This window comes from Cydia fagiglandana, chromosome 26, assembly GCF_963556715.1.
Source record: "Cydia fagiglandana chromosome 26, ilCydFagi1.1, whole genome shotgun sequence".
Classification (NCBI taxonomy): Eukaryota; Metazoa; Arthropoda; class Insecta; order Lepidoptera; family Tortricidae; genus Cydia; species Cydia fagiglandana.
The window spans coordinates 5847153-5868782 of NC_085957.1; the positions used below are offsets into that span (position 1 = coordinate 5847153).

General features: G+C 47.9%; 1 protein-coding gene across 1 annotated transcript in view; it reads right to left on the reverse strand.

Moving 5' to 3' along the window:
* The window catches only part of LOC134677471 (uncharacterized), a 55395-nt gene continuing 33765 nt past the window's right edge, over positions 1 to 21630 (reverse strand). Inside the window, exons 2-19 of the mRNA XM_063535953.1 lie at positions 19379 to 19480; positions 18393 to 18500; positions 17599 to 17732; positions 15445 to 15635; positions 14934 to 15077; positions 13782 to 13848; positions 12672 to 12787; positions 12170 to 12295; positions 10100 to 10236; positions 9584 to 9656; positions 8521 to 8641; positions 6831 to 6959; positions 6381 to 6523; positions 5729 to 5834; positions 4706 to 4779; positions 3978 to 4454; positions 3158 to 3299; positions 1 to 1846 (exon numbers count right to left, since the gene is read on the reverse strand). Coding sequence (XP_063392023.1) covers positions 3163 to 3299; positions 3978 to 4454; positions 4706 to 4779; positions 5729 to 5834; positions 6381 to 6523; positions 6831 to 6959; positions 8521 to 8641; positions 9584 to 9656; positions 10100 to 10236; positions 12170 to 12295; positions 12672 to 12787; positions 13782 to 13848; positions 14934 to 15077; positions 15445 to 15635; positions 17599 to 17732; positions 18393 to 18500; positions 19379 to 19480 — 2385 coding nt within the window. The 3' untranslated portion in view covers positions 1 to 1846; positions 3158 to 3162. The remainder of the gene's footprint in view (positions 1847 to 3157; positions 3300 to 3977; positions 4455 to 4705; positions 4780 to 5728; positions 5835 to 6380; positions 6524 to 6830; positions 6960 to 8520; positions 8642 to 9583; positions 9657 to 10099; positions 10237 to 12169; positions 12296 to 12671; positions 12788 to 13781; positions 13849 to 14933; positions 15078 to 15444; positions 15636 to 17598; positions 17733 to 18392; positions 18501 to 19378; positions 19481 to 21630) is intronic.

A 21630-nucleotide genomic window follows, 5' to 3' on the forward strand; every position in this document is an offset into this window, starting at 1 on the left:
TTAGTTTAAACTGTAGAGATGCAACGGATAGTTGTTTGGCCGGATAACGGATATTCGGCCTTACTATCGGCCGAATATTCGGTATCGGGCCGGCGGAACTATACCTACATTTCGGTTTTTCAGGTGCGATTTGTGTAGGTTTGACTTGTTCCCTAGTGAACGTTCGCGCGGACACATTTCTAGATAGATTCGAAATGAGTGCGCGTGCAAGTCAGTGGCATGTTTAAATTGTTTTAAAACAATAAACAAGTACGACCGTTACTGTTTCTTAAATCCAATTTGTTTACTCCGAAATCAAGCAAAACATTGCTTGATTGCCGGATAGTAACAACTATCCGGTATCCGGCCGGATATTAAAATATTAACCGAATATCCCGTGCATCTCTTATATTATAACATTTTGTCCGGCCACACATTTGTGCTGGAAGTTGCTAATTACTAAGTTAATGCCATCGTAAATGGATATGTGAGATGATGATGATGATTCACGCGCAGTTGCGATGTATTACTGATGTGTTCTTGGAAAGTTTACAAAATTGCGATATTTTCAGATGGAAAAATTTCAGTAACTTCTCATATTTTGCATTGGGATCGAAATATTCCGTTTCCAAACTGAAGGTTTCCTCAATTTCCTATGAATTATTTTATGAAATTTCCGAGAACTACATATTCAAACTTTTTTGAAAGTTTCCTTAACTTTCACAATTGCATGTTTTTCTCGTGAGGCAAATTGACAGTGAAATTTAACGAATACGAATGTTATGTTTGTTGTTTGTTTGTTCATTTTGTTGTTGTTGTTTTGGTTTTAAAATATTGTGTTGTGTTTTGGGAATCCGCAAACCTAATACGATGCACTTGTGCGGTAAAACGAGATTAATGTATGTGGTCTTAATATGTAGGTATTTGATGATTACATATTGTCCATCGGTCAAGCAATTAATAGTTCTTAAGCTCGGTTTCCTTGGATAGCGGTGCCGTCATATAGCGGCCGTCTCCATACGAATACGGCTAAATATGGTTGTCTTAGTATTTTGTAGACTATCCTAGGAAACCAGAGCTTAATGATCTGGTAAATATCACTTATTGTGATCTTTGAAAAAAGTATGACATGATAAAATGAAATACCTATACGATTACGATTATCGTAGACCAGAAATTACACATTATTAATAAAACTTATAACTGTAAAAATATCTAGAGTTAGACAAATATAAGAGTAGTATGCAACGATTTTGATAGCACACGCAGTGCAAGTGTTATTTTAAACGTCAAACTTCTATGAAATTATGACGTATAAATAACACTGCGTGTGCTATCAAAATCATTGTAGTATTATGTTGGTTTAAAGAAGAAATGACACAATATCAACGAAGTAGTTTGACAAACTAAATCACACAAATAAAATAATCAATCAAGGACAAAATAATACCTATTCACACTAATCCTGAACATTTTATACCTTAACCTCTTGGGCTTCAATGTCCTAATACTAGTACAAATTACCTCCAATGAAATTTAAATCTTAATGAAATGGAATAGAGTTTCTTTTATTTCGTTCCGTTCGATTTTAAAACAAAGCAAATTCAAGTCTATTGTCTAATACCGTTGATTCAAATTCGATTGGCAATTTTCCTTGTATGGTGGGCCGCTAGAGGTTAAAACACGCTACACTTAGAATATCCAAAAACAGAAGGGCCATATTGAAACAAACTCCACATTGAAAGCTAAAACGCTTCTTCGAAAGTTAGTAATACAGAACGGGAGTAATATTTGGATATAGGATATTATAGATAGTATAGATTCCACTACCGAAGTCCATGGGAGCGAACACAGATAGGCGTGTTACCTGAAAGAAAATAACATATTAATTAATGTCTACACTCACCCTTACCTAGCTGCTGGACGAGAGAGGGGCAGACGCGCGGGAGGAGTACATACGACATTTTGAATTATTACCAATCCATCTACGGCACGATCAAGCTGCCTTGCACTTAAAATATTCATCATCATCATCATCTCAGCCATAAGACATCCACTGCTGAACATAGGCCTCCCCCTTGGACCTCCATACGTGCCGGTGCCTTAAAATATTAATCCTATAAAAATTCTGTTATATATACTCATTTGTGGAAGCTGATTATACTTATATATACTGCAAACCGTCTACGTTATTGAAGAGCACCGAATTATCCTACAATTAATATTAGCACTCCCACTGTGTCTCCTATTTATTACTGGTGTTTGAGAGACTTAGAAATTTTGGCATACATTATATACCTAGTTTACATTCTTCGCAGGTGTATGGTTTTCGTTATATTTACTAGAGCGGGAAGGGCATTGTTACGAGTGTACAGATGTAGTGCATTATTTTCCATCGTATTTTCTCGGAAACGTTCGTATTTGTCATGCTACTTCAGTCAATGTCAGTACTTTTTGTACCGAGACTGACTGAAATAGCAAGACACGTTCGTAAGTTTCCGTGAAAATACGAAGGAAAATATTTATGTATCACGTCTGTACCTAGAACTTCCATATTCTTGCCAATTTAGGAGAAACAGACAAGAAGTTAGCTTTAACCACAGAATAAATAATAGCTAGTAGGTACAGCCGTACAGAAAGGAAACTTCCTATACAAAACCGAAGTTTGACAGCGGTTCAGGGTCGAATCATGTCGTCCCTTTTTAATATATGGCACTATCCCTTACGGCTATTTAGGGTTGTCAAAATTCAAGCCATTATCTTATCTGTGGTCGTGCACGCAAAGGGACATCATGTTGTGTCAACCCTAAAAGTTGCTCGGAGCAACGCTGAGCCGAGCGGAGCCGTGTTTGGCCGAAGTCAGGAGTTTAGCACCCCTGCTTTAACCAAGTGATTGTATTATACATGGTGTGTCTGACCATGGGGCTTTAAATCCAGGGCTTGATTTTACTCGCTAAACTAAGCTACTTTTACTGTGGGACCAATCCTCAAATCGGGGAAAAAATTTTGGCTTTTCCATAGAAAACGTCGACATCTGATCAGCCAAAATGTATGAAAACGTAGAAACTAAAATTCGGGATTTCGGGGTTGGTGCCGTAGTAAAAGTAGCCTAGTATAGTGAGTAAAATCGAGCCCTGGATTTAAAGCCCCATGGTCAGAACACTATATGTGTTCATACCATGTTCAATCTACTCCCGACTCCGCGTCCTCGTTCTTGGTGCACAGATGGAAGGCCACGACGGGGATCGAACCCAGGACCATGCACGAGCCCATGCCGTAGAAGCACCAAGAGTAGCCGCCGGTTACATCGCGAACTAGACCTGGAAAGATATTGAGCATGTGTAAGAATGGGCCTAATATAGAACCTTGAGGTACCCTTCGTACCTGCCACAGTATAAAGCAACCCTGGGACCAGTACCGTCTTTACCATAAGGGCACGTAAGCAAAAGCGTTTTTCAATTAAGAGACATGTCAAGATCGCTTACCTTTTTTCAAGTTCTTTCTAATGCTAAAAAAAACGAACTATGGACTATACCATTGAGCAGTCCCATTCAATTTACAAAATCAAAAGCCTTGAATGGGTCAGCAAAGGGCTGGCACTGAAATTCCTAACGCCCATACAGCAATCACGGTGGACGTCAAATGTTGGCAACTGTCAAAGATCTGCATAGTTGGCGCCATCATAGCTTGCCCTTGTCTCTAAGTTTTGATCTATGAGATTTGGCATGTAAAAAAAAACAGAATTTGACTCAATTCCAGGGATTGACAGAAATACTTCGACCGGCCAACCCCATTAGTGGAGTCTCTTTCCAAAGTACGATGTGCAATATTTATTGCCGGGTAAGCTGTATTCACCTGCTGTGGGTGGGACAGAGAGCGCAGCTAGACTCTGGAACATTCTGACGAGCCCGTAGGAGGAGGCGATGCGAGCAACACTGGCACTAGCAGGAACCAGCATACAAATGCCGGGACAGCGCGAGGGAGATAGTTGTTATTACCTGCCGTAGGTGGGACAGAGAGCGCAGCTAGACTCTGGAACATTCTGACGAGCCCGTAGGAGGAGGCGATGCGAGCCGTGCCGAACGTGTCCGCGAGCAACACTGGCACTAGCAGGAACCAGCATACAAATGCCGGGACAGCGCGAGGGAGATAGTTGTTATTACCTGCCGTAGGTGGGACAGAGAGCGCAGCTAGACTCTGGAACATTCTGACGAGCCCGTAGGAGGAGGCGATGCGAGCCGTGCCGAACGTGTCCGCGAGCAACACTGGCACTAGCAGGAACCAGCATACAAATGCCGGGACAGCGCGAGGGAGATAGTTGTTATTACCTGCCGTAGGTGGGACAGAGAGCGCAGCTAGACTCTGGAACATTCTGACGAGCCCGTAGGAGGAGGCGATGCGAGCCGTGCCGAACGTGTCCGCGAGCAACACTGGCACCAGCAGGAACCAGCAGCCAAGGCAGAGGCCGTATGCGCCTGCGAATGGCAGAAAAACAGATTAATCACTTTTATAAATACATCCCTAAATCAAAGAGAATATATAGTACAAAGGGTTACTTTCATTACTGTCATAGTAAAATTAGTAGTCACATTTTACTGCCATCTATCGACACACGATTAAAATTATAAATGAAAATGTATAAAAAAACAAAGTTGTCGGTGCAACTGGCCCTCATTCTGTGATAACGATAAATATTTGACAACCCGATCATCGGCAGCATGCTCACCTGATGCCACAGCCAGGGCCCACCACGAAGTCAGACTCGGCAGCGTTAGAACTGAGATTCCAGCGACCAGGATGCTGAAATTATGAGTAGGTATATTTTATTGTTATTGGTCAGTTCATTCAACAGTCTAGTTGCTTTTATATTACGGCTTTTTAACCTCCTAAGGCCCACGGTCCCACCTACAGTACTTATTCAATTCGAGGAAATTTAAATCATATTCGATTGGAACAGAGTTGCTTTTGCTTTGTTTCGTTCTGTTTTTCGACGAAAACATCATACGAAAAATCAACTCTATTTCGTACACTGTAGGTTCAAATTTCAGTGGCATGCATTTTTCATTTATATGCCTCTGGGCCTTAGGAGGTAAAACGATAGATTTTCGACGACTGTTTTTCGACTTACAGTCGTAAGACTGAAGCTATACGACTTAGTTTGCTAGTTGGGTACGGTTTAAAAACTTGTCTCTTCTGTTTCCAAGACTTATAATTGAAAAATTTTGCCTAATAACGGTCGTACCTTTCATCAAATTATGGAAATTTTCGGTTTTCATGTAGAAAATTTCCATAACTTTTGGGTACCGAAATGTCTAAATAGAACCCAAAAATATTATCTAGCGTCTAGACAAGACATAATTTACATACATTGCCACCCTGGCTGGCCGGGTAAAATTTTGCTTTGCTAATCCACACATTTTGGAAAAAATGGCGGATCACACGTTGTATTTAGGCAATTAAATAAAAAACATTCATAAAGGTGGTATGGTATTCCACCTGTCCAATGTATGTTTTGCCTCATATTTAGCTTAATGAGAGAGTGAGATGCATACATTGGATAAATGGAATACCACCATAAGGGAGGGCCTATGTTCATGTGTGTCCATGTGGGTGTTACCGGCAGCGGACTTGCTGTGTCCAGCGGACACGGTGTAGGCGGGCAAGTAGTACAGCGCATGTGTGTGTATGTGTATGAAGGGTGTGTTGTGTTACTTGTGTTTATCAAACGAAGGTCTTAGAAGAATCCTACCTGAGGATGTAGGCCTTTCTTCGGCAGAAAAGCTGCAAGTCACAGAGCCAGCCCAGTCCTAACCGCCCGCAGAGGTCCAGAACCGCACTGATCGCCACCAGTCGACCTGCAATATCAGTATAGACATCAATAGGGTATTTGACTGTATTTTAAATAAATTATTTCACACCATGCATGAAATAAAGCACCAGAGCTTAATATGGAAACGTATAGACAGCAGCTTGGGATAAATTGCCTGGCTCCCATGACATAAGGCCGGGATAACGCGTGGAAGATGATGACTTCTTCGCACATTCAAGTCGCAGGCGGAAACCAAGCGGAAACTAGGAAACAAAATCTCACCGGCAGCGGATTTGCTGTGTCCTGCGGACACGGTGTAGGCGGGCAGGTAGTACAGCGCGTAGGGCGACCCACACGACATGCGGGCTACCGAAGCGCCAGGACTACAGCAGAGACACGTCCAAGTCGCAGGCGAAGACTAGGAAACAAATTCTCACCGGCAGCGGACTTGCTGTGTCCTGCGGACACGGTGTAGGTGGGCAGGTAGTACAGTGCGTAGGGTGACCCACACGACATGAGGGCTACCGAAGCGCCAGGACTACAGCAGAGACACGTCCAAGTCGTAGGCGAAGACTAGGAAACAAATTCTCACCGGCAGCGGACTTGCTGTGTCCTGCGGACACGGTGTAGGCGGGCAGGTAGTACAGCGCGTAGGGCGACCCGCACGACATGAGGGCTACCGAAGCGCACAGGAGACCGAAACGCCAGGACTTCAGCAGAGATACGTCCAGGTATCTAGAGCATTTTAACAGTCTTTGGTACATTTGCTATAACTAAAGTGCAAAATACATGAAATAAAAAGTTACGTACTGTACTGCAGAGTGCAGGTTGGTACATATTCATTTTTTGTACAGTATAATATTTTTTTTTGTACGCAAACGTTTCAAAAATGAATTCCACCTCCCTAAATTATATGAAAATGATATATAACTTGCCCTCGTTGCTTGCCGACCCTTTCACCCCCCCCCCCTCATTTGGGGGTAGTTGTCCCGTAAGTAGGTAATATTTATTTAAATATATATTTTTGTCAACATGTAGGTACCTGGAGATCTTCTCAACGCAAGTCTTCTTCTTGACGACCACCTTCTGATCCTCAGGGTCTGCCTTGATGATGATGGGTTCCGGCAGCTTGGGAATCAGGCGGGGCAGCGGGGGTTTGATGTATAGGGATCTGGAATTGGAAATAATATAGTTACTGAACGTAATGTTTGCCTAACGTTGCGTTACGGTGGCCTAGCGGTAATAGCGTGCGACTTTCAATCCGGAGGTTGCGGGTGCAAACCCCGGCTTGTACCAATGAATATAGGTACGAAATATCATTTGACATTTACCAGTCACTTTTCGGTGAAGGGAAACACCGTGAGGAAACCGGACGAATCCCAATAAGGCCTACTTTACCCTCTGGGTTGCAAGGTCAGATGGCAGTCGCGCTTTCGTAAAAAGGGATTAGTTGTCAAGCGGGCCCCAGGCTCCCATGAGCCGTTGCAGAATGACGGGATAACGCGAGGAAGATGATGAGGATCAGGTAGTCAGGTACCTGCTGAGCTTGCGTCGCTTGTACACGCAGGTGCTGTCGGTGGAGAGGTCCTCCACGGAGTGCAGGATGGAGGACGAGCGGGTGGGCCGCAGCAGGCGCGCCACTTGTCGCGGCACACCTGATCATGGACACGGGGTGGGATCAGGTACCTGCTGAGCTTGCGTCGCTTGTACACGCAGGTGCTGTCGGTGGAGAGGTCCTCCACGGAGTGCAGGATGGAGGACGAGCGGGTGGGCCGCAGGAGGCGCGCCACTTGTCGCGGCACACCTGATCATGGACACGGGGTGGGATCAGGTACCTGCTGAGCTTGCGTCGCTTGTACACGCAGGTGCTGTCGGTGGAGAGGTCCTCCACGGAGTGCAGGATGGAGGACGAGCGGGTGGGCCGCAGCAGGCGCGCCACTTGTCGCGGCACACCTGATCATGGACACGGGGTGGGATCAGGTACCTGCTGAGCTTGCGTCGCTTGTACACGCAGGTGCTGTCGGTGAAGAGGTCCTCCACGGAGTGCAGGATGGAGGACGAGCGGGTGGGCCGCAGGAGGCGCGCCACTTGTCGCGGCACACCTGATCATGGACACGGGGTGGGATCAGGTACCTGCTGAGCTTGCGTCGCTTGTACACGCAGGTGCTGTCGGTGGAGAGGTCCTCCACGGAGTGCAGGATGGAGGACGAGCGGGTGGGCCGCAGGAGGCGCGCCACTTGTCGCGGCACACCTGATCATGGACACGGGGTGGGATCAGGTACCTGCTGAGCTTGCGTCGCTTGTACACGCAGGTGCTGTCGGTGGAGAGGTCCTCCACGGAGTGCAGGATGGAGGACGAGCGGGTGGGCCGCAGCAGGCGCGCCACTTGTCGCGGCACACCTGATCATGGACACGGGGTGGGATCAGGTACCTGCTGAGCTTGCGTCGCTTGTACACGCAGGTGCTGTCGGTGGAGAGGTCCTCCACGGAGTGCAGGATGGATGACGAGCGGGTGGGCCGCAGGAGGCGCGCCACTTGTCGCGGCACACCTGATCATGGACACGGGGTGGGATCAGGTACCTGCTGAGCTTGCGTCGCTTGTACACGCAGGTGCTGTCGGTGGAGAGGTCCTCCACGGAGTGCAGGATGGAGGACGAGCGGGTGGGCCGGAGGCGGAGACGCGCCACTTGTCGCGGCACACCTGATCATGGACACGGGGTGGGATCAGGTACCTGCTGAGCTTGCGTCGCTTGTACACGCAGGTGCTGTCGGTGGAGAGGTCCTCCACGGAGTGCAGGATGGAGGACGAGCGGGTGGGCCGCAGGCGGAGACGCGCCACTTCACGCGGCACACCTGACACATGAAAACGGGGTGTTACTTTCATCAAGGGTGCGAAACTCCTCCCTTCGGGCAAACATCTCCGTTTGACTCAGCATTACTCCGACCAGTTATTAGGGTTGGCACAACTTGACGTCCCTTTGCACGCCCACAGATAAGATAATGGCTTGAATTTTGACAACCCTAAATAGCCGGAAGGGATAAGTGCATAATTATTTTCCAACGCTTTTTTCATGGAAACGTACGGACGTGTCTTGCTATTTCAATCAGTCTCGGTACAAAAAGTACTGAGGTTGAAGAAGTAGCATGACAAATACGAACGTTTCCGAGAAAATACGATGGAAAACAATTATGCACTACATTGTAATGTGTTTTTATAGACTAATTTCGGGTAGTTTGGTGGTGTTTTATTTATATCTCCGTTGACATTTGCTGCGACGTCAGTCTTTTTGTGCAACTCAGCTAAAACGTCGGAATTTAAGGTAAAAACAATGAAATTATGTCGCGGTAGACCCGTTTGTGTAATTCCTCCTCCTTGAATCGTATTCCTCATAGCTGAGGGTCGTGACCTCTATAAATTACTTTTCGAACGATTGCTTTCCACGTGTTTCGGTCTTCGGCAGTGTGAATGGCTTCGTGAACTTTCTTGCCGGAGTTGTCACTGATTTGATCAGTCCATCGCATAGGACTTCTTCCTCTTCGATATCCCTCTTTTTTTCCTGTCACCAGCATTTTCTCCAGAGTGTCGTGTCTTCTGGCTATGTGACCGAAGAAGTCAAAGATTCTGCGTAGACAGATTGTCGATAGTCTCAGGGTGATTCCCACTTCGCGTAGGATAGGCATATTCGTACGGCGGGCTGTCCAAGGAACGCGTAACATTCTCCTCCAGCACCACATTTCGAATGCGTCCGAATGCGTACGTTTGTGTACAATTAAATATATGTAAATGTGACTTACCGACAACGCCCAGCACATCCATTCCTTCGGAATCTTCAGAATCAGACATTTGCAGGTTGTTCTGACGGGTCACCTGTAACGATGGAAGTGAAGTAAATAAAAGTAATTAATTTCGTCGGCTGTATCCAACAAGCTAAATAAAACCGGACGGACAAGTGCGAGTCGGACTCCCCACTGAGGATTCCGTACTTTTTAGTATTTGTTGTTATAGCGGCAACAAAAATACATCATCTGTGAAAATTTCAACTGTCTAGCTATCACGGTTCATGAGTACAGCCTGGTGGCAGACAGACAGACGGATAGAGGAGTTTTAGTAATAGGGTCCCGTTTTTACCCTTTGGGTACGGAACCCTAAAAACTAGTGCTTAAAAACTAGTTCTGACATTTTGTTCTCCAAGCTACCTACACCGTCGCAAGATGCCAACGTAGTATAAAAACGTACATATAATACCTCCATTTGTTATATTTATAAGCATAACCCATCTTAGGGGAGGTGCGCGTAAAACGGACCCTCACCTCAATAAGCCTGGGATGCATGATCTCCGCCAGAAGATCGTTCCGTTTCGCCTCCTCAGTGAGCAGCGCGTTCTTGTGGTTCTCTGCGTCGGGCTGAAACAGAGCCTGGAGGCGGTTGTCCTTGGGTTCCGTTTTACCTGCAAGTATATTATCTATGTTATTTACAAAAACTCCAGAGTACCCTACTACCCCCCTGTACCAAGCTGGGGGGGGGTTCTAGGGAGACGAAGTATAGACAGACCTTAGCGAACTCAGCGCCGTTGACTGGACAGAAACGGCTTTGGACAGAGTAGTATAGCGGTCTTTGGTGTCGGAGGCCAAGATCCACTTCGGGTCGTTGCGTCACAGCAGTAAGTAAGTATTTACCGAAACTCTTATTCAATTACACGAACGGGTCTACCGCGATATAATTTCATTATAAACCTTAAATTTCGACATTTCAGCTGAGTTGCACCAGCTGTAGTCACGGAAATGCAGACTCAGTAAGTGGTGTGGAAGTCTTTCCGTGACCACAGCTGGTGCGGCTCTGCTGAAATATCGGAATTTAAGGTAAAAGCAATGAAATTATACTGCGGTAGATCCGTTCGTGTAATTAAATATGTGTATTTATTCTGTTTTTAGTATTTGTTGTTATAGCGGCAACAGAAATACATCATCTGTGAAAATTTCAACTGTCTAGCTATCACGGTTCGTGAGATACAGCCTGGTGACAGACAGACGGACGGACGGACGGACGGACGGACGGACAGCGAAGTCTTAGTAATAGGGTCCCGTTTTACCCTTTGGGTACGGAACCCTAAAAACGAGAGAAAAAAGGGGTGGTCCGTTCGCAGGGTGGATGAAGGTATCCTACTGACTGCGCCAGTAGCTATTACTAAATGAAACGACGTCTGAGGGTCTACTATGGTAAAATAACTTAGTGCAGCATTTCACCGCGTGTATGTGACACTAACCTTCCTGTATGTCGGTGAGTAGCGTAGTGTTTTCCGTAGTGGTAGTGGTGGGGGTGGCTCGTTCCCTCACGCAGGGGGGGTCGCGGTATAGCGTCGCCGACACACAGACGTGCAGCATTCCACCGCGTGTATGTGACACTAACCTTCCTGTATGTCGGTGAGTAGCGTAGTGTTTTCCGTAGTGGTAGTGGTGGGGGTGGCTCGTTCTCTCACGCAGGGGGGGTCGCGGTACACAGACACACAGACGTGCAGCATTCCACCGCGTGTATGTGACACTAACCTTCCTGTATGTCGGTGAGAAGCGTAGTGTTTTCCGTAGTGGTAGTGGTGGGGGTGGCTCGTTCTCTCACGCAGGGGGGGGTCGCGGTACACAGACACACAGACGTGCAGCATTCCACCGCCTGTATGTGACACTAAATTTTGCTGTATGTCGGTGAGTAGCGTAGTGTTTTCCGTAGTGGTAGTGGTGGGGGTGGCTCGTTCCCTCACGCAGGGGGGGTCGCGGTATAGCGTCGCCGACACACAGACGTGCAGCATTCCACCGCGTGTATGTGACACTAACCTTCCTGTATGTCGGTGAGAAGCGTAGTGTTTTCCGTAGTGGTAGTGGTGGGGGTGGCTCGTTCTCTCACGCAGGGGGGGTCGCGGTACACAGACACACAGACGTGCAGCATTCCACCGCGTGTATGTGACACTAACCTTCCTGTATGTCGGTGAAAAGCGTAGTGTTTTCCGTAGTGGTAGTGGTGGGGGTGGCTCGTTCTCTCACGCAGGGGGGGTCGCGGTACACAGACACACAGACGTGCAGCATTCCACCGCGTGTATGTGACACTAACCTTCCTGTATGTCGGTGAGAAGCGTAGTGTTTTCCGTAGTGGTAGTGGTGGGGGTGGCTCGTTCTCTCACGCAGGGGGGGGTCGCGGTACACAGACACACAGACGTGCAGCATTCCACCGCCTGTATGTGACACTAACTTTCCTGTATGTCGGTGAGTAGCGTAGTGTTTTCCGTAGTGGTAGTGGTGGGGGTGGCTCGTTCTCTCACGCAGGGGGGGTCGCGGTACAGCGTCGCCGACACACAGACGTGAAGCATTCCACCGCGTGTATGTGACACTAACCTTCCTGTATGTCGGTGAGTAGCGTAGTGTTTTCCGTAGTGGTAGTGGTGGGGGTGGCTCGTTCTCTCACGCAGGGGGGGTCGCGGTACAGAGTCGCTGACACACAGACGTGCAGCATTCCACCGCCTATAACACACAAACACAACGTCAGTGCTATGCTTTGAGAGGTCTCATAAAAAACTAGTGTTGCTTAACGTATGTAAAGCTACTAAAAAAAAAATAGTTTTTAAACAAAAATGTTTTTTGTTTGAGTCGAGCGAAGCGCTTCGCCCGCTCTTACATACGCGGCGTCCCTTACACTAATCGGTCGGGCGAATTCAGCGCGCGAATACATACAGGGCGCCTGCGGCGCTCGACGCTCCTCACAATAAAAGGTGCTTCTCACAATAAAAATAAAAGGCGCCTTTACATCCAGGGCGCAAGTTGGTGGTAACAGCTTGGTGGAATGGCCTAGAATGAACGTCCATTGGGAACGTAACGTACCTACTTGTTTCCGACTCACCTAAAAGCAACACAGTTCCATGCAGTCCATACATGCCAACTAGCTTCTCTATAAGCATAGGAAACACGAAGCTGCCGGCGGCCGTCCCGCTCACGCATATACCGTTTGCGAGCGCTCTGAAAAGAGACAAAATTAAGCTTTTAATGTAGCCCACAAGATGGCAGACTTTACAATGCATAATAAAACTGTAGCTGCCCGGCACTTGAAGAATCAATGTACAGTTCATGTTGCCGATTCATGCCACCAGACCCTCCAAGGCGCACGATCCCTAAAGCTCGGATTTCCTAGGATAGCGGTGCCGTCATACGTCAATAGCGGCCGTCTTCATACTAAATAATACGGCTAAATATGGATGTCGTAATATTTGTATGGAGACGGCCGCTATATGACGGCACCGCTACCCTAGGAAACTAGAGCATAAGCATAAGTGCGTTCCAAGCTGGTTCCCAGTACGATACAAACTAAAGCCCGCTTTACACTCGTGCGCGAATCGCGGTTTCGCGCCGCGATTGGCGGACGAATGTGAAGCGGGCTCGACAGTTAAGTAAATTCTCGGTTCGCCTCATTGGTTGCTAAGCATGTTGCTAATCCAAGTCCCAGAGGGCCTACCGCGAACCGCGTTCGACGTCTTGCCTCTCTGTCGCACTTGTAAATAAGTACGTAAGTGTGACAGGGAGGCAACACGTCGAACGTGGTTCGCGGTAGACCCTCTGACCCCTCCACTCAATTGGATATCGAGCGATGGGCGGTCAAACCCGATTAAATCGATATATTTTGCACTTTAATAAGAACTCTACGCACGTTACAGTATCCTAGTTCTAATTTCAAAAACCTATTTGCACGTCTTATCGGGTTTGACCGCCCATCCCTCGATATGGTCTTGAGTCCAGAAAATGTTGATCTACGTTAAGGCCCCAGTACACAATGGGCCATCGCCGGCCACTCCAAGGGAAGCATTTATGCGTTAGAGGGAGCAAGTGATATTGCTATCTCATTCTACCGCAAGGCTTCGTCCCTTAGAGTGGCCGGCGATGGCCCATTGTGTACTGGGGCCTTTAGACTGCCTTTTGACAGTCGCGATATATTCCTTGATATGATTACATTGATTACCTGTGTTTGTCGAAATATTGTGAAACGATGACGATCCCCGGCGTAGTGGAGAGGCCGCCGCCGATTCCTGACAAAAAAAGATTATTTATTCAATAAACGTCAATACAAAAAAATAATTAAAAAATAATCAACAAAAATTTAAGACTAGTCAAACAGCCCCCCCTCCCCCGAGTTGTCCCCGGCGCAAAGGTACCCATCACACTAGCCGCGTTACCGCGTTGAATGGCGATGGACAACCTTTGCGCCAGTAGGGCTACCGCCAATACCGAAAATCGTCAATTACGGGGATTTTTCTCTGTCACTCTAATTACGCCTTTATTGGAGTAAAAGAGAAAGATCCCCGCAATTTGCGAATTTCGGTTTTTGCGGTAGCCGCTCAGGTACGAACCCGCGCGGGTGCCAGATCCCCTCTCCCTCATTCGAGGTCCCAAAAAAGTTAAAACGTTTTTAGAGTCAATTCAAGCATTGATATCCAGGGCCTGGCTTTACGGGCAATTATAATGAGGCATGACAGGGGCCAGTAGGGGCCGCGATTGGTTGATGAGTTCGCATCACGCGCGCGATTGGTTGACGAGTTCGCATTACGTGCGCTATTGGTCGCAAATAGTTGCGTTAGACTCATAGACTGCACGATTGGCTGGAATACGTGAGTAACACCGCTGAACTAGTACCATTTTTAGTGCCCCATTAGCCCGTCCTTAGATATTATACGTCAATGAGTTTAATGTTTTTACGCTCCATACTAACTCTGTACCTACTCTACCAGCGACAGAATATGATGACATTGATGACAAAACATAAAGTTTGTCAGCGGCACGTCCACACTTTGGTATGGGATATAGAAACAGAGAGCAGTGCAAGTCTGGTCATTGTCGATCAGCAGCGTCTTTTTTTTATGTGATGTCAGCAAGCGAGCAGACGAGCCGCCTGATGTAAAGCGGCCATCGTCGCCCATGGACATAAGCAACATCACAGGAGCCACTTAAGCGTTGCCGACCCTTGAGAACCCTAAATACTCGCTTCTTGGAGAATCCCATGTTCTAGCGCAATGGAAATACCTCAGGAGGGAACTCATTCCATATTCTGCGCGTTCTGGGAAGAAACGAGCTTTGGGCTAATATGGTGATGTCCTTATGATGAGGAGACCCTTACCAGTCAGGACCCCGAAGCTGAACAGTAGATGCAGCAGGCCGGTGCTGAAGTAGGAAAGCGCTAGGCCGGTTCCACAGAATAGACCCCCGATGAAGACCACCAGACGGCAGGAGTACTTCTCGCAAAGAGCTGATGACAACGGTGCTGGAAAAATGTAAATGAATATAATGAATATAGTCTGTATCTTTAGGTATTTAAATAAAAGTAAACAAAATCCACCCTCAAATGGCTCCTTAAGGCTTCTTTAATTTAGGTCTTAATTATAAAATCTTTGTAAGGTTATCTAAAAACTGAAGGTAATCTTACCTAGAGCGAGACACAAGGTGGACGGGGCCGCCGGTATCCAGGAGGCCACGGACTCGGAGCTGTCCGGGAAGGTCTCCATGATCTCCACGTACAGCACGCCGTAGGACTTGAAGAGCCCGGCCACCCAGTACTGCACCATGAAGACTCCGAACACCATCACCCAGCCGTAGCCTCCGTCCGGGGGACACGTGCTGGAATATCTTACCTAGAGCGAGACACAAGGTGGACAGGGCCGCCGGTATCCAGGAGGCCACGGACTCGGAGCTGTCCGGGAAGGTCTCCATGATCTCCACGTACAGTACGCCGTAGGACTTGAAGAGCCCGGCCACCCAGAACTGCACCATGAAGGCGCCGAACACCACCACCCAGCCGTAGCCTCCGTCCGGGGGACACGTGCTGGAATACAAGTTTTTAGTTAAAAAACCACAGCGTCACACTTAGGGTCGGTTGCACCAAACTGTTCATATCGTTAAAGAGTTCGCTAAATTTTTACGTATGGAAAGTTTCATAGTAAAGCGCCGGGGCGCGCCGGCTGATGTTGATCAGTCTGTCAAATGTGGTTGGTGTAACTGGCCCTTAGAGTTCCAATTGTTTACCTACCTCTAAAGCAATTGGTGAGCCGACCCGGGCACAAGGCAAAACCGTCTTAGTGGCTCTCATTAAAAAAGGTTGAGTAGGTATGACTACTCTAACTGAAGGATCATCATCACAATAAGCGATTGCTACTTTGACCCAATAGACAATTAGATCGTGCGTTCAGTGGGTCCTCTTTTGACACGCTTAACTGGGAAGCGCTGCAAGCGAATATGCAGTTGCTGGAACGTAACGTTTGTTACGTCGCCGGATATTTCTCGGATATCATAGTACAGAGAAAGCTAGGAAGAGGCAGGGTAGGTATTCGAGAAATAAGGCCCGAGAAAAAGTAGTCTAAAATGCGTTTGATGGCAGATGATTCTGTAAGAGTGCGTCCCCTAGAGCGAGTCCTGTAGGGGACAGTAGGGGGTCGGTGGGGGACAGTATGTAACTTACGACTCGCTAGTGGTATCGGAGCGCAGCTTCTTGGACGTGGCGAGCAGCGGCCGCGCCGTGACGGACGACAGCGTCAGCGGGAGTCCTGTAGAGGACAGTAGGGGGTCGGTGGGGGACAGTATGTAACTTACGACTCGCTAGTGGTATCGGAGCGAAGCTTCTTGGACGCGGCGAGCAGCGGCCGCGCCGTGACCGACGACAGCGTCAGCGCGAGTCCTCTAGGGGTCGTTGGGAGACAGTATGTAACATACGACTCGCTAGTGGTATCGGAGCGCAGCTTCTTGGACGCGGCGAGCAGCGGCCGCGCCGTGACCAACGACAGCGTCAGCGGGAGTCCTGTTTCCTGTAGGGGACAGTAGGGGGTCGGTGGGGGACAGTATGTAACTTACGACTCGCTAGTGGTATCGGAGCGCAGCTTCTTGGACGCGGCGAGCAGCGGCCGCGCCGTGACCAACGACAGCGTCAGCGGGAGTCCTGTTTCCTGTAGGGGACAGTAGGGGGTCGGTGGGGGACAGTATGTAACTTACGACTCGCTAGTGGTATCGGAGCGCAGCTTCTTGGACGTGGCGAGCAGCGGCCGCGCCGTGACGGACGACAGCGTCAGCGGGAGTCCTGTAGAGGACAGTAGGGGGTCGGTGGGGGACAGTATGTAACTTACGACTCGCTAGTGGTATCGGAGCGAAGCTTCTTGGACGCGGCGAGCAGCGGCCGCGCCGTGACCGACGACAGCGTCAGCGCGAGTCCTCTAGGGGTCGTTGGGAGACAGTATGTAACATACGACTCGCTAGTGGTATCGGAGCGCAGCTTCTTGGACGCGGCGAGCAGCGGCCGCGCCGTGACCAACGACAGCGTCAGCGGGAGTCCTGTTTCCTGTAGGGGACAGTAGGGGGTCGGTGGGGGACAGTATGTAACTTACGACTCGCTAGTGGTATCGGAGCGCAGCTTCTTGGACGCGGCGAGCAGCGGCCGCGCCGTGACCAACGACAGCGTCAGCGGGAGTCCTGTTTCCTGTAGGGGACAGTAGGGGGTCGGTGGGGGACAGTATGTAACTTACGACTCGCTAGTGGTATCGGAGCGCAGCTTCTTGGACGCGGCGAGCAGCGGCCGCGCCGTGACCAACGACAGCGTCAGCGGGAGTCCTGTTTCCTGTAGGGGACAGTAGGGGGTCGGTGGGGGACAGTATGTAACTTACGACTCGCTAGTGGTATCGGAGCGCAGCTTCTTGGACGCGGCGAGCAGCGGCCGCGCCGTGACCAACGACAGCGTCAGCGGGAGTCCTGTTTCCTGTAGGGGACAGTAGGGGGTCGGTGGGGGACAGTATGTAACTTACGACTCGCTAGTGGTATCGGAGCGCAGCTTCTTGGACGCGGCGAGCAGCGGCCGCGCCGTGACCGACGACAGCGTCAGCAGAGAGTCCTCTTCCTGCTCGGTGGGGGACATGGCGGACAGGTATGCGCCCACTTGCTGCAATTATCAATTGTCTTGTTAGCATGGGTATTTTGTAAAAACTATTGGGGACTCTTATAAGGCTGGCTTCCAAAATGCCCGTAAATCTTAAGTCAGCGACGGTACCTGTCATGGTTGCATTTTTGTTACTTGTCATGTCATGCATCACTTTCGCACTTACATGTTAGAACGTGATAAGCATGGTGACAGATGATTAAATGGTGACATTTACAATCGTTTACAATCGTCATGGTTTACAAATCGTCGACTGTACTTCTGGCAGTGGACAGACTGGAACGGCGTCACTTACTACGCAAAGGTAGAACAAATCACGACGATCAGTGGTTTGAAAAACTTAAGGAGCGTCGTCTAAAGAGACAACAACCGGCACCTCCAGCCAACGCCAAATTTACTTGTGACCGTTGCGGGAAGCAGTGCAGAGCCCGCATCGGTTTGTTCAGTCACAAGAAAAGATCCGACTCGGAGTACAGTCGCCATCAGATATATCGGAGCAGCTAAGGCGCTCACAAATATCTGAACACGCCTCTATTGTCGGGGCGTTAGAGTACGTGTTCAGATATTGTGAACACCTTGGCCTCTCCGATATATCAGATGGCGAATGTACACAGCAGCTGTAATAAACATCTGAAAAGGATGTAATGGCCAATGATGACTTACAGTGGCTAACGGCAGCTCGAGCATGAGGCTGTGGGGACGCTCCCTCTGCTCTGGCGGCGCCGACTGTACCGACAGCAGCGATCCTGACTTGTCCGGGGACAGGGTTGCCTGTACAGACAACAAAATAATTATGAACATCGCAATAATATCCAACACGTATATAGTCATATCATATCTATCTACGAGTAATAATACCTTTAAACGAGCAATTCTTGTTTATTTATTTATATTTATTTCGGGGATCTCAGAAACGGCTCTAACGATTTCGATGAAATTTGCTATATGGGGATTTTCGGGGGCGAAAAATCGATCTAGCTAGGTCTTATCTCTGGGAAAACGCGCATTTTTGAGTTTATATATTTTCTGAGCAAGGCTCGGTCTCGCAGATATTGTTGTTTTATATGACATGGCCGCGTAGCCAAGATGCCGATCGCTTACGCTCCGTAGCGACCGAAACGCAACTGTCACTGTCGCACTAATATGGAAGAGTGATAGAGAGACATAATGGTTTTCGTTGTCGAAGCGATAGCGATTGTAACCTTGGCTAGGCCGGCTGACCTCACTTTGGTCCTTCGCCTTCCCGCTTCGTAGGTTCGAAAATTTTGAGATTTTCTGCGCGAATTTAACACAAAAACTTTTTCAGAAGTAGGGCAAGAATAGAAGCAAGGGTGCCAGGCCATAGAAAATAAAATTTGTAACTAAATGTATGCCCCTTATGCCCTCCACATTCCCTTGGACATCGGCCATATCAACTGAAGCCCATCCGCTGGCGTCGCCTTTGGGTAGAAGCTTACCTCGATAGCATCATATAGCGACGGTCGTCGGGGGTGCCGAGGTGCCCAGGATTTGGGGGTCCAGCTAGAAAGGGATAGCTTACCTCGATAGCATCAGTGGGCAGGTCGATGGAGCAGGAGAGAGGAGCGACGGTCGTCGGGGGCGCCGAGGAGCCAAGGATTTGGGGGTCCAGCTAGAAAGAGATAGCTTACCTCGATAGCATCAGTGGGCAGGTCGATGGAGCAGGAGAGAGGAGCGACGGTCGTCGGGGGCGCCGAGGAGCCAAGGATTTGGGGGTCCAGCTTGGACAGCTCCTGCGAACAATGGTCATCATCAGAAAGATGTGTATAAACTTTTCCTAAAATTTTCCACAAACAATCCCAAATATTGCCACAGGCATTAGTTTTTACGAAAGCGACCACAGGGGCCAAATTCGACACGTACAACTGTCAGATTTCGCATCCACGTCAAATCAACAGTTGATTTTATTGCATACTGAGTGTTGATTCCATCAACGGTGGATAATGTCATTTGGTACAACCAAAACTCCACTCTAAACTAAGGGTGGTTCGGTTTGGTTTGCTTGTCAGCCTAACTGTGGATTGTTAATGTCAAATTTTGACATTGTACGTATTCCAGAACTTATTTTTCCCACATCAACGGGAGATCAACACGATACGTCAATCGTCGCTTGTCGAATAGGGGTCCAGGGCTGTGTCGCTGTCCATGTGGGACTGTCACCTCTCTTTACACTGAAAAAGAGGGGTAGGAGCTTACCCCCCTAAAACTCACACCGGCGTTTCTCTGCAATGTGCCATTTGGGGGCGTCATGGCATCGCGAACATACTCGTAGGTACTTATGCCACGACACCTCTGTACATAATAATAAAGCCATTTATTCCGAACTAAATTAAATTACAATTTTTTTTTCTTATAATATATCCCTCAGTTCGGTGTGCCGTAAGGCATAGGCCTCCTCCAACTGTCTCCATTGGGCTCTGTCTGCAGCAACCCTCATCCAGTATGGCCCCACCTCTGTACATACTTTACTTGAATTAATTAATCGAAATACGAGTAGGTATGTGAATGAAATTGCATAATTCCCAGGTAGGTTTCCATGTTGTTTACACTAAAGATTTAATTCAATACAGTCCATAATTAGATTCCACAATCGTTACGTCAGGTGAAGCCCTACGAAGGGAACTGGCAAGTGGTTTGATTACATTAAACGGAGCATAGACGTCATCACGTCACTATAAGGTGTTTAGTTACGAAATTAAACTTTCGTGAGACATATTTCATTCACTTGAATTTTTAGTCGCTATTGCCAACATGTTTCGGGTCTGGAGCCGCCATTAACAGGCGTTCCCCTCTGTCGAAAATAGGCGGCCAATGGTCAACCACATGTCAACCATATGTATGGACTGACGTTTGTCTGACATGACGGACCTATACATTTGATGTGCCCCTCCCCCGCAAAAAACGGCAGACTATTTTGTACCGAAAATTTTAGACATGGCGTCTCCGTTGGTTGTATCCTCTAAGGGTCCGACGGGGGTCCTTCCTCAGGCTCAGATATACTTAATATATCTGATGGCAACAGAGAACGTTTTTTTAGAAAAACACAAATCGTGTTTTACTTTCCAAAAAGATTGCTTGTTTTTCTTTTCTTCGTAGCTGTGTTAGCCTGCTTAATACTATAGCCAAACATCTAATTAGACGCCTAGGCCGTTCATTAAACGCCGGCATCCAATTGGATGCCTAGGCCGACAGTTAATTGAACTAGGTAATGGTATAATCACTAAACGTTTAACAACATGGCGTACCTTTTGAAATTCAACCCTTTGAAACGACTTATTCAGCCAAGGACTATAGCCCAAGCCCTCTCGCGCATGAGAGGAGACCTGTGCTCAGCAGTGGGACGTATATAGGCTGAAATGATGATGATGATGATGATGATGATTCAGCCAAGTGATTCAAAAACCTAAACAATAATAATCTAATTAGTCTACAACACGACATTCAGCCATGGTTAAACGTTGCACTCAATGACTTGTCTAATTGGTTTCAGCCATTTCATTAGATGTCGGCGTTTAATGAACGGCATAGGCTAGACGCCTTAGCTGGATAATTGAAACAATTGGCCGTGAGTGCCGTGACGCCCGTGACATATATATCACAAACAGCTGATAATCAGCTGACACACAGTTACGTCACCCACGCAATGTTTCTACCCCGTCCACCCCCACCCCTTGGGGGAGGCATGAACAAGATTTTCCAGTAAATTTCGCTGCCCCATGACGCGCGAGGATGACTCACAGACATTCTTTATATACAGGGTGGCTTTTTCTTTAAAAACAATTTTTTTTTATTCATGAGAAAGTAAAATACATTTTATAAATTACTTATTGTGAAGTTTGATGGCGAGGTACGCTCTTTTTCTATGCCTTTTTTTAATGTTGCA